Source organism: Priapulus caudatus, unplaced genomic scaffold (assembly GCF_000485595.1).
Source record: "Priapulus caudatus unplaced genomic scaffold, Priapulus_caudatus-5.0.1 Scaffold216, whole genome shotgun sequence".
NCBI classification, from domain to species: Eukaryota; Metazoa; Priapulida; class Priapulimorpha; order Priapulimorphida; family Priapulidae; genus Priapulus; species Priapulus caudatus.
The window spans coordinates 361,424-373,667 of NW_014577277.1; the positions used below are offsets into that span (position 1 = coordinate 361,424).

General features: G+C 49.1%; 1 protein-coding gene across 1 annotated transcript in view; it reads right to left on the bottom strand.

The window, feature by feature from the left end:
• Positions 1-471: 471 nt before the first annotated feature.
• LOC106807463 (cap-specific mRNA (nucleoside-2'-O-)-methyltransferase 1-like) overlaps positions 472-12,244 on the bottom strand; it is a gene marked incomplete at its 5' end in the record, with an annotated part of 27,440 nt that continues 15,667 nt past the window's right edge. Inside the window, 6 exon segments of the mRNA XM_014809797.1 lie at positions 472-665; positions 9,499-9,615; positions 9,981-10,112; positions 10,597-10,665; positions 11,421-11,478; positions 11,905-11,961. Coding sequence (XP_014665283.1) covers positions 603-665; positions 9,499-9,615; positions 9,981-10,112; positions 10,597-10,665; positions 11,421-11,478; positions 11,905-11,961 — 496 coding nt within the window.

Consider the following 12,244-nt stretch of genomic DNA (forward strand, 5'->3'; position numbering starts at 1 on the left):
TCCCGTGCGACCGATGCCTGGAAGGCCGTTACTTTAAACATTAGTGTGCGCACACTTGAGGTTAGGTCACGGGCATGGGAAATCACATGCGACAGCACCTCCGTATTCATCTCTGTCTGAATGCGAGTGTAATTTATAACGGTTAGTGAGTCGTCGATTACTGTCAAAATTCGTTCTTGTGTCGTGCCTAATGTGGACAACTGGCGTTGCAGTTGCGCAATGTCGTCGTCAGTGGCTGTTCCGAATAAAAATTTGGCGATTTTACCAATACCACTGACTATGGCGCGTTTCCCTCTTGAGTTGCAAGTCGGCGGAGGTTAAGTGATTTTAGACGCTGGCGGAACCACGCCATATGGGCTTGTTCGAGGGATCTGATGTCGCGGTTGAGAGCTGCGAAGTATTCATCGTCGGGGGATGGGGATGGGGAGTGTGGTGCTGCTGCTGGCTGTTGTCTGTACATCTTACGCACATCCTTGTGCAAGGAACGTAGATAAGTGTTGATCGAGGTGAAGTTGAGAGTGAATCCTATGCCCCAGGTGCTTTGTGTGACTGAGATGTGTCCTCTCGGGATAAAAACCACTCCCATCGTGGGTCTTCGGACCTCAGTAGCTTGCGAGGCTGATAGGATCGCCGAGGCAACTACGAGCAGGGCGAGGACCATCGTCCTGAAAGAAAGGAGTGGCCCATAAAATAAAGGTTGTGTATCACGCACTTTAGCTCGGTCGGCTAATTTGTGCGAGTGGCAATAAATCTTCTGCATCCCAGCTATCAGTGCTTGGCGTGCTAGCCTCACTGATAGGTGCATGCGTGTCGTCGTGGGTGGGCGGCGAAGGGGGCCCCTTGTCAACCAGCGTCGCATGACGCATTGGTCGTTGTGGTGGGCCATTCCGACCCGTAAGCACGGTTCTGGGTTCGTCCCAAGCCGTGAATGGGTATGCGGGTCGAAGGTTACTCACGTGTACATCGCGAGTACGTGTCTGGCCTTGCGCCTTAATGCGAAGTCGCAGTGGAGAGAGTTTCTCGACCACGGTATAATAAGGCCGCCAATTCGACGCGAATTTCGGCGTCTGATTAGCTGACAATGTGGGGTTGTAAAAGTAGACAGGGTCACCAGTGTCGAAAGACTGGACTTTTGCGCGTCTGTCATAGAGGCGTTTATTGCGCGCTCGTGCCACTTTAGTGTTTCGTTGCATCGCAACAAATGCTCGGTGCAAGCGTTTAGTGGCGTGTGTTACTGGGTCGTCAGCGTATGACAATCGTCGGGGCCGCAGTAGCGTGTCAAGTAGTAGCACTGCGTCTCTACCATACGTCAGGAAGAAGGGGGTGAATTGTGATGATTCATTGATGGCTGTTCGATATGCGAATAAGACCGAGTTGATTTTTGTATCCTAGTCGGTATGATCCCGATTAATGTAGCACGCGAGCATGTTGGCAAGCGTGCGGTGAAAGCGTTCGCATTGTCCGTTGGACTCAGGGTGATAAGGAGAGACTTTGATGTGGGTGATCCCAAGCAATGTGGTTAATCGTGTGATGAGTTCGTTAATGAATTCGCCTCCGTTATCGGTTAAAATTGATCGAGGGCATGAGTGACGGGAATAAAATCGTCAATGATGATGCATGCTACGGTAGCAGCGCTCTTGTCTGGCATCGAGTATCCTTCAGGCCATGAGGTGTAGAGGTCCAAAAATGTGAGCATGTAACGGTTACCTGAATTTGTGCAGGGGTGTGGACCCGTAACATCGATGGCGACCACATCGCTTGAGTGTCTGGGTGTCGGTGCATGATGTAGAGGAGCACGGACTCGTTGTAGTTTTCGACAATTACACTCGACGCATGATTTGATGTAGTGGTAAGCATCGGCGAACATACGGGGCCAGAAGTATCGCTGTGAGAGTTTGCTATAGACTTTCTTGAAACCCAAGTGGCCACCATAAGCATGATCGTGGAACAAGGGAAGCACAGTGGGTACGAGAATACGGGGGATTACCAATTGTGGTGCCGCTTCAGCATCCTGCGCACGTGACGACACGTGAAAAAGCAAGTTGTCAACCAAGAGATAGCTTTCAACGAGCTTAGCCTGACGTGCGGAAGTTTCGTCAGGGTTGGAGAGTGTGCGTATGATGTTTCCGAGAAGCGGATCAGCCAGCTGCAAGGCAGCGAGCTCGGTGTCAGTAGCGGGGATGGTGGGAGGGGGTGTCGGTCTAGGGTCCGTTAGCGCGTCAGGGTGAGGGGGGTCGTGATGGAGCGTAATGGGGCTTACCCGTCGTGTGGGTTGTGAGGCCACACCGGTAGGCGAAGGCGGTACCACTTGGTAAATGGGTCGTGAGGCCATACCGCTGTGCGACGATGAGGTGATGGGCATGATCGATGAGTAATGAGGTGTCGTCGGTGTAGACGGCTCGGGAGGCAAACGAGAAAGCGCATCCGCTTGGACGTTCGACTTGCCCGTGGTGTACTCTAGCCGGCATGAAGGAAAGCCCGAGACGTACAGAGCCCACCCCTGGAGTTTGGCATTACGCAGTGCCTTTGCTTCCCATAAATACTTGAACGGTTTATGATTGCTAAGTATTACAAAATCGGCACCGATGAGGAGGTGCCGGAATTTCTGTAGCGCGTGTACCAGCGCAAAGCATTTGCGCTCTATTGTAGGCCAGCGTTGTTCCGTCTTAGTCAGCTGTCTGCTGAGATAAAACACTGGGTGCTACTGTTCTCGCTCGTCTATCTGCGTGAGAACTGCTCCGAAGGCGTAGCCGGATGCGTCGCAATAAAGGCGGAACGGTCGACTTCCATCAGGCAATGCCAAAATGGGAGCTTCTGTGAGACACTTACGAAGAGACTGAAACGCAGTCTGTGCCTCGTCTGACCACACGAAGGGTGTGCTCTTGTGTGTGAGTAGAGTCAATGGATGGGCAATATCGGCATAGCCCTTGATAAACTTACGATAGTAATTGGTGAATCCTAAAAACTGCCGAACTGCTGTGGGTGTGTTTGGGGGGCCCAATTTTCCACCGCAGAGATCTTCTCTGGGTCGGGTTTGACGCAACCTGGGGTTATGACGTGACCCAGGTAATTAATGGATTGGCGTAGAAACGCACATTTACTGGGGCGCATCTTGAGGTTAGCCGCGTCGAATCTGGCAAAAACCTCGGCTAAGTCGGACATGTGAGTTTCAAAGTCCGGTGAATAAATGCAGATGTCGTCGATGTAGGCGAGTGCGCATTTGTGACGAAGTCCTTGCAGGACGTAATCGAGGATACGTTGAAAGTGGGCGGGTGCGTTCTTTGGTCCATATGGAGTTCTTAAATATTCGTAGCTTCCGGAGGGCGTTACAAAACATGTCTTTGGAACGTCCTTCTCCGCTAAGGCAATCTGATGGTAACCACTCTTAAGGTCAAGGGTCGTGAATATTGTAGCTTTTCCTATTCTTTGTAGTACGTCTTCGATGAGAGGCAGAGGGTAGGCGTCCCCTTCGGTGACTGAGTTTAATCGTCGATAGTCAACACACATTCGATACTCGCCAGTTTTTTTCTTAACCAAAAGTACGCCGGATGACCAAGGTGACATGGAGGGGCGAATTATCCCATTCTGCATGAGTTTGTCAACCTGTTGCTGAACGATGATTTGTTGCTCTGGAGCCATGCGGTAAGGCCTTGTTTTGAACGGCCGAGCCTCTCCAGTGTGAATCTGGAATTCGCAAAGGTGCGTACACCCTAGTTGAGAATCTGTATGTGCAAACGAGCTTTCATGCTGGCGTAAAAATTTCAGAAGCGTTGACCGATGGCGAGAATCCTGGACGTGATCGACGAGTGAATTATAATCGAAGGGCGGGGTTGCACCATCATGTGCGGATGCATTGTCCTCGTTAGGCGTGGACGTGATGACTTGTATGTGGGGAGGGGTGGTGGCTTCAACTATTGCTACAACGGCATTACGATGTAGCGAGATTGCTTGATCTGAGCGATTTTCTAGCCGGCAGAGAATTGTGTGCTGCTCTGTGACTTCGACTAAAGACGGCAGTAAGATGAGATGGGGATCACTACGAAACAATTTAAAGGCTGGAGATCCTTGAACAAAAAGCAGCGTACCCGGGCGGAAATGGCGGGGGACGCGACAGAAACACTGTCAGCCCGAATGAGGGGGCAGCACGGTCGGACGATGAATGAAAGCGAGTTGAGGGATGGGGAGGAGTCGTCTGCCTCGACGGAGTTTAAAAGTGACTACACTATTACCGAGTGCGAGCACTCCTCTATTGAAGTCGATGTTTACTCGGTGAGCCGATAGAAAGTCAGCTCCGATGATGAACTGTTGCCTTAAATCCTGAAGTATGTAGCACCTATGGAGGGCGGTTACCCGTCCCAGTAGAATGCGTAAGGTGGCGGTGCCTACAAGGTGTAGTTTATCGCCTGTGACAGAAAGAAGCATGGCGTCTGATGCGCAGACGGCGTTGAAACTAGCAGCCGTCCGTATGTGCTGGGGTAAATGGAGCCATGCAGTAAAATCGATAAGCGTACAATCGCTGCCAGTGTCGAGAGGGCTGTGAGTGAGAGTGGGCCGACTTTGACATGGCACGTTGGCGCTAAAGATGTAGCGGTAGTCGGTGATGCGCACGCAGCAGATTCATGCGTGCCTAAAAGTTGTGAGGGTATGGCGGTGCGATTGCTTCGCGTGGGCGTAGGTGAAAATCCTCTAAGCGGCGGCGAAGAGGGCAGTCGCGCGAGTAGTGGCCTAGTTGGTTGCACGCATAGCAACGAGCGTTGCGTCGGTCTTGGGTAGGCGGCGGTGCTGATGGTTGAGATGGTGCCCGTTGTCGCGAAGCTGGTGGCAGATAAGCCTGATTACGAACAGGTGGGCGCTGATCGCGTCGTGTGGGGGGGGGTCGCCACTGGCGAGATCTGAGCTGATCGTCACGCGGTGGTGGTGCCTGAGAACGTTGTTGACGCGGGGGTTGTCGTGTGATGTCCCGTGATGATTCATTCATGGGCTGTGGCTGTGGCACTGCTTGGGTGATGAGCGTACGTAAGCCGCGTACCTCTCTGAACAAAAGCTCCGATGGCGTAGGGTGTTGTATGGTATTGATATCCATGGGCTCCGACGTGTCATAGGGATCAGCGAACGCGTCGCTCCGGTTTTGTCGTCTTGCGACTAGAGATGACTCTGTCTGCTGCCAAGTCGATGGCGTCTGTGAGCGTCGCAGGGGCCCAATGAAGCAACAGTCGCTGTGTATGGACCGATCTTAGTCCATCCAAAAAAATGTCGATGAGACGGCCCTGCGTGTCAGCCGTTGAAAGTTGCTCGCCCGGAATCGCTCGCATTGCGAGAGTCAATAACCTATCGCCATACGGGCGGATATTTTCGCCACTATTCTGCTGGAAATTCTTAAGCGCGTTCTGCGCGTCTACTTCACGCAGCGGATCACGAAAGCGCTTAGTCAGCTGTTCTGTGATTTGTTCCCAAGTCATTGCGGCCTCTCAAGAAGGAGGCGGCGAGAAAACTCAGCAGCGTGTCCTCCGAGCTTCGATAAACCAAACACGCGCAACGACGTAGCGTCAAGACCCAATTCTAACTGTCTCCAATTCAGAGTACTGAGCCAGTCGTCGAACGTAATCGAAAGTGGCGCGTTATCGCCAGTGAATCGCGGAACCGAAGTCCGAGCTTCGGCGACACGTAGTCCATGCTGGAATGTAGCAGCTGCTGATTCGACGGTTGGGCGTAACGACTCGCTGAATACGTGTGCGAGGTCGGCGATATCGTACTGTGGCGGGGTCGCCATTGGAAAAAGCGGGGTTAAGCTGTCCCCGACAGTCACAAGCGGGGTTAAGGCTGTCCCCGTCAGACACAAGCGGGGTTAAGGCTGTCCCCGTCAGGCACACACATGCACGCGCACACGCGTTACGAAAGCAGGTACTCACACACACACACACACGCACGCACACGCCCACACGCATAGACACGCGTCGCAGGCGTGTACTCACACACGCCGACGCACATGCACGCACGCACGCACTCGTCGTAGCCGTTTGCACACCCACGCACGCTCGCTCGCACGTACGCGTCGCAGGCGTATGCGCACACAAGCACGCTTGCACGCACGCACGCGTCGCAGGCGTATGCACACACACGCACGCTCGCTCGCACGTACGCGTCGCAGGCGTATGCGCACACACGCACGCTCGCACGCACGCGTCGCGCTGACGCGCACGCGTTACGCACACGCACACGCGTTGCGCACACGCACACGCGTTGCGCACACGCACACGCATTACGAACACGCACACGCGTTACGCACACGCGTTACGCACACGCGTTACGCACACGCGTCACGCACACGCGTTGCAGGCGTATTATTCACGCGCTGATACACGCACACACAGGCGCTCATACGCACACACGCGGGCGTATACAAGCGCTCCACACGCGCACACACAGGCGCTTCACACGCACACACACGGGCGTATACAGGCGCTCCACACGCGCACACACAGGCGCTTCACACGCGCACACACGGGCGTATACACGCGCACACACGGGCGCACACAGGCGCTCCACACGCACGCACACACAGGCATATAAACGCACGCTCACACACGGGCGCACACAGGCGTATAAACGCACGCTCACACAGGCGTTACACACGCACACACAGGCGCTACACACGCACACACACGTGCGCATACAGGCGTTACACACGTTCATACACGCCGGCGTTCACACGCGCACGCACACGGGCTCGCACACACGCGTTGCAGGTGTATACACACACGCGCACAGTCACGCGTCGCAGGTGTATACAAACACACGCGCTGACGCACGCGCGCAGTCACGCGTCGCTGGTGTATACACTCACACACACGCCTAGGCGCACACACACTAGAGGTCACTGAATAGTAGAACGGAGTAACAGCAACTAGCAATTAGCAATGCCAGCTGCCTGAGCGCGCACTACATGCATACACGACGCACACAATTCGGCAAGGGCGACTGTGGAGAAGTACTTGATATAGAAGCAATGAATGAGAATCAGTAATATAGAAGCGGTTACTGAAAAGCTATGTAGCTAGAGAATACGGTAGTGACTAACTGAATTAGAATATAACTTAACTATCCGGCTAGGCTAGTCATTACATACCCGGCCACGGTACGGCGTGGCTATGAAGTCGTCGGCTACGGCGGTTGATGAAAGTAGAGTAATGGTAACGCGATGCTATTTGTGATGACGGCACGTGATCGTAATAGTGGCTAGCATCGCGGGAAGTGCCCACAGTAACTCAGAAACGACCGCTCCACGGAATCAAAATATGTAGCGACGCTTTTAGCACTACTATACAGTTGTAGATTATGATGTCGTATGCGTAACCAAAAGACATAGACAAAGACAAGTCAGAGAATATATACCATGACTGATGTTTAATTTGGTTCCTGACAGTTACAAATACACAGGCGGTCGCGTCTGGAGTCGGGAGCGAATTCCTCGAGACAGCTCGCGCATCTGTTTTTATAGGCGCCCCCCCCCCACGCACGTGGCACATGGTCAACCACGTGCCATGTCTCACCAACCACCGCGTCCGGCGCATCCGCGTTCGCTTGGCTTCACCCTGCTCGCACTGGACGGTGGCGGCCCCCAACGGGAATGACCCGCCATTCTGCCGTGCCATCGTCCAGGAGGTGGCTCCGCCTATCCACGCAAACGCGTCACGAGCGGTCAACATGACCGCCGTCCCAGGCGCTAACAGCCCTTCACGGTGCATTTAACGCATGTAATCCAGCCGGCCCGCCACCCGGCGAAAACCCCCCGGTCGAGCGGTTCTAAAGTCGCTCTGCAGTAGCCGCGAGGACATCACCGGGCTTCGCATCCACGCTATGGCCGGTACCGCTAATCACGTCACGTACACGCCGCTAATTAGGGAAGGTGGTGCTAATCCCCTGACCAGCTGGCGTGGGTGCGTGGTAGGTCGTGACATAGCAGCCCCGGCAGCGTGTGACGGCGTGGGCGGGCCGCCATCTTGGATTGCCCCGCTCGTTCGGCAAGCAGCCGTATTGATCGCTCGTGGTTGCTAGGGGCAACGCCGCAGAACAAATGGCACAGAAGCCGTATTGATCGCGGTGGTTGCTAGGTGGTTGCTAGGGGCGGCGCCGTAATGTCATGCCTCTGTCATGCCTCTGTCGACCGCGCGCGGCAGCCCGCGTCGCGCGTGAGGGGGAGGGGGAGCACTCTGTAACACGTGGTTGTTACATAAGGACCAGTGAACAAAAGTAGCTCATGTTTGTATACATTTGTATTTTTATTCACATCGAACTCGTACGACAAAAATGTAGTGAAATCAGTACCAAATCGCTGTCTTACTCCTTTGCCATTATACGCTCCTGGTAGTATCCTAGATGTGCTTGGAGCGCGAACGCGGTGGCGGGAGGGCGCACTTGATTCGGTTGCCAGTGAGTTTATCAGAAGAATACCCGGCTACAGTACACGTCAGTTGAGCACTGTCGCTCTGCGGCACTTGTTTTTTTTAGACTTGTGAACAGTCCATCATGATATACATATAGTGTTCTATAATTGGACAGACAACCTGATATGTGTTTCTTTCTTATTGTTTTCGTGTTTCACTTCCCTTCTCTAGCGTTCTTGAAAAGAAAACTGTTGTTTTTGAACACGTTTATTTAAAAAAAAACTGCGGTGTGTTCTTGAAAAAGAGGTTATGGTAATTAATATAAGTTAGTACTTGTTCTTCTATTTCACTGCTTTGAACTGTTTTGAGATTTTACCATGTACCAATGTTTTTGCCACATTCTGGTCTACCATTAAAATTAACGTGATGCTCGATTTTGGCAACTCCAGTTCAAGGGGACATTTGTTAACATTACTGTTGGTCCATGTGGTTAGTCCATTATTTTTGCTTCCAAGACACAAAACACACAAATACCAACATATAGACATATATAACACCAACACAGTTGGTATACGAAATATATATGGTACCCTGGTGGGGGAGCGACACCCTATATATTGCATGGTAGGTATGCGCCATGATTATGACCCCCTTTTTTACCTTAAAATTTCTGCACTAGAAACCCCCTTTTTTCACATATTTCCCGTCCCGGAGGATAGGTCCTACATTTTCCGCACCGGAGACCCCCCTTTTTCACATATTTCCCGTCCCAGAGCATAGATCCTACTTTTTCCGCACCGGAGACCCCCCTTTTCACATATTTCCCATTCCGGAGACCCCCCTTTTCACAAATTTTCCATCTCTGCGCATATGTCCTATTTTTTTCTGCATGTTCCGGAGACCCCCTCTCGCAAACATGCCCAGTTCCGGAGCATCATGCTTTCCAGCAAACCCTAGATCCGGAGACCCCAATTTGGATGTGCTGTTAGTACCGGAGCCCCCCAATTCCATCTCTCAAGTGGCACATACCTACCCTATTCTGTAGGGAGTGCCCCCCCCCCAGATAGGTACCTGCCCGAATTGAGTATGCTGCTTAATATAGTCTTACAAATACCTCGCCTCGGAGCTCGTTCACTAGTTCAGCAAGCACTAGTGTTTCTCTTGGAAGTTCAACGTTTATGTCCAGCTTCATCCATTTCCCATTAGGTAACCTCCTGTACACATGTGATCGCTGAAATAAATTAGTATCTGGGTATATATTACTTAACATAATATCACTATAATCGCAATTCTTAGTGTAAATGCATTATTTTCATCTTAATTTTAAAGTTACGAGAGAGTCTTAGCTCTCGTAAAGTTAAGATGAAGTTTCCGAGGTTTTTTCGTTCTTGTAACTTTACGATGTTTCTGTCTACGGTTTATATGGTTTATGAGAGGAAGTTAATGGTTAAGACTAATGTTAAGACTAACTTTGTTTCTGACAATGGTCCCCTAATTTTAAGCTATATATATATATTCAATTTTATCTAATTATTGAGACACATACATTCACGAGATTAATTTCAATTAAAACTCATGTCTGTATAACGAACTTACACCAAATCCCATAAGAAATGTGCATTCCCCACCAGACACGATGCACTTGTAGTTGTAGATGCTGTCAATTGAGGCAAGGACTGCTGCATCCAGCTGAACACGATCCAGCTTGAGTTGCTTCTGATTTTCATGCTGTGTGAAAATAATAGTGAATGCAATTTAGAATAAAGAAACAATAGAATAAAACTTTCACATACATGTAACAGTGTGTCGGCAATAGGAACACCTAGATAAGATTGCGTGGACCAATCAATGCCGTATTATTGTTACTATACTAGCTATTTTTTGGAAGTTCTGTTACGTTATTAGAGGAAAAACAATGCACTCCTCTGCCAGCAATCCAAGATCAGTCTCTGACAGCAGAATAGAAGTGGGAGTCAAAAATCAAGTTTTTCGTTCAAACTTAAAAAAATGATGGAAATTATGGAGGCCACACAACTCTTCCAACTCGCAGTTTCGTGATCTCACATTTTACTGTAGTATAGTACCATGGTATATAATTTTAGATAAAAGATATAATTATGCTATGCTAGGGCAGCATTGATTTTGCAATTTTCTTTCCGCCATACTGAAAGATTACAGAGCCACGCTAGTGGTCCGTGATAAAATCTGATACCTTCATCAGCACTTCAAACTTTGCACCAGGCTCAGGCTTGGATGGAGCTGCTCTCACCTGGTCGGGAATCTTGAAAGAAAAACAAAATTCATATTGCTAAATATCTCCCTCTCCCCTTTCTTATATTCATACCTTCCCTACAGGGAAAAGATTACTTTATTTCCACGGGAGCCCTTTTTCAAAAGTCTGGGGAAAAAATAGCTCTCGTCAAAAATTTACGGGAGATATTTTGAGCCTCACGGGAGCGATTTCAGCGGTTTGAAGAGCGAATCACTCATCGCTCCTGTGTATTTTTTACCCTGCTTCCCTATCTCTCTCGCTCTAATTAAACAATTGAAAATTTACAATTTTTTAGCAAACATAAAAACATGAAAATTAATATAAACTCCAAAATCATAAAACTGCAGCATTTTAAAATGAGTCATTTGCTAGAGAATTACATAGCAGGAATTACTTTAGCAAAATCCACCCTCTTGATAGCTCTTTTACTTATCGACTTTCAAGAAGATCATTTGGTAATACAAAGATACATACAAACGCACGCACGCACGTCGCACGCACACACACACATACATACATAAACACGCACTCACACACACACGTTATGAATTTTGTCTGTGAAAAAAACATAATGCAAGAGATATACATTTATATGGTAAGATTAATATAATTAGGGTTGAAATACACATATTTCGATATTGGCTGTATTATTAGATAATTTGAAGCAATCAAATTTTCATGATTTAGGAGTAATACATTTGTAATAATGATATATACTTGCCTGACCAGCATAACTATAATGTTTGCACGGGTTATGTACTTACATCCCATGCTTCGAAACACTGTCGCCTAACCTCACTTTGTCTGACTTCATGTAGAGAGCTGTAAGCAAGTTAGATGTCTAGATTAGTCTAGATGTGGAGCTTTATTAAAATTAATCAGCAAAAATAACTTAACATATTAGCCTACTATGGTGATAGAAGGGACATTACAGATAATTATTCATAGAAGTATGATGATGGCACGGTATTGGCCATGACAACTTCCCTACCGGATGGCGCATACGACTCTTTGAGATGATGTGAGATTTCGCTGGCACTATCTGCCATCTCTACTTGCACTAGAGTTAATTGTTATATGCATGTGACTATATCATGTATCGTGTGTGCGTGCGTGCATGCATGTACTAGCATATAGTACGATAATGGCAAACAGCTTATCGTTATTTATTCCTCATTCCTCGGCAAGTGAGCAGGTAGTTATTACTTACACAGCAGAATATACCCATGTTTTCAACTGTGGACTTACACGTTTTGTGCAAAGGCTTTGATCTTGTTAAGATGTAGGGCCTGGTTTTCACCTAACCTGTAAGAAGGAAAGTTCATGAATTGTATGACACCATTAAATTATAAACACTTGCATATCTACATACGTTTTAGATAGCAAACTGAAATTAGAGCTAAGCTAACGGGCAGATACAAAGTCCAAGGGAATATCCTGTTGTATTTTCCTGTTAATTCTCACACTGCAGGCCGAACCAATTAGGACACTGTCCAGCAAACTGGGACCTACCAACTTCTGAAATGGAAAGTTATTGCAAACGAGAAAAAATGCATTCTGTATTCTGAGTAAAATCGAAATCCCCCTA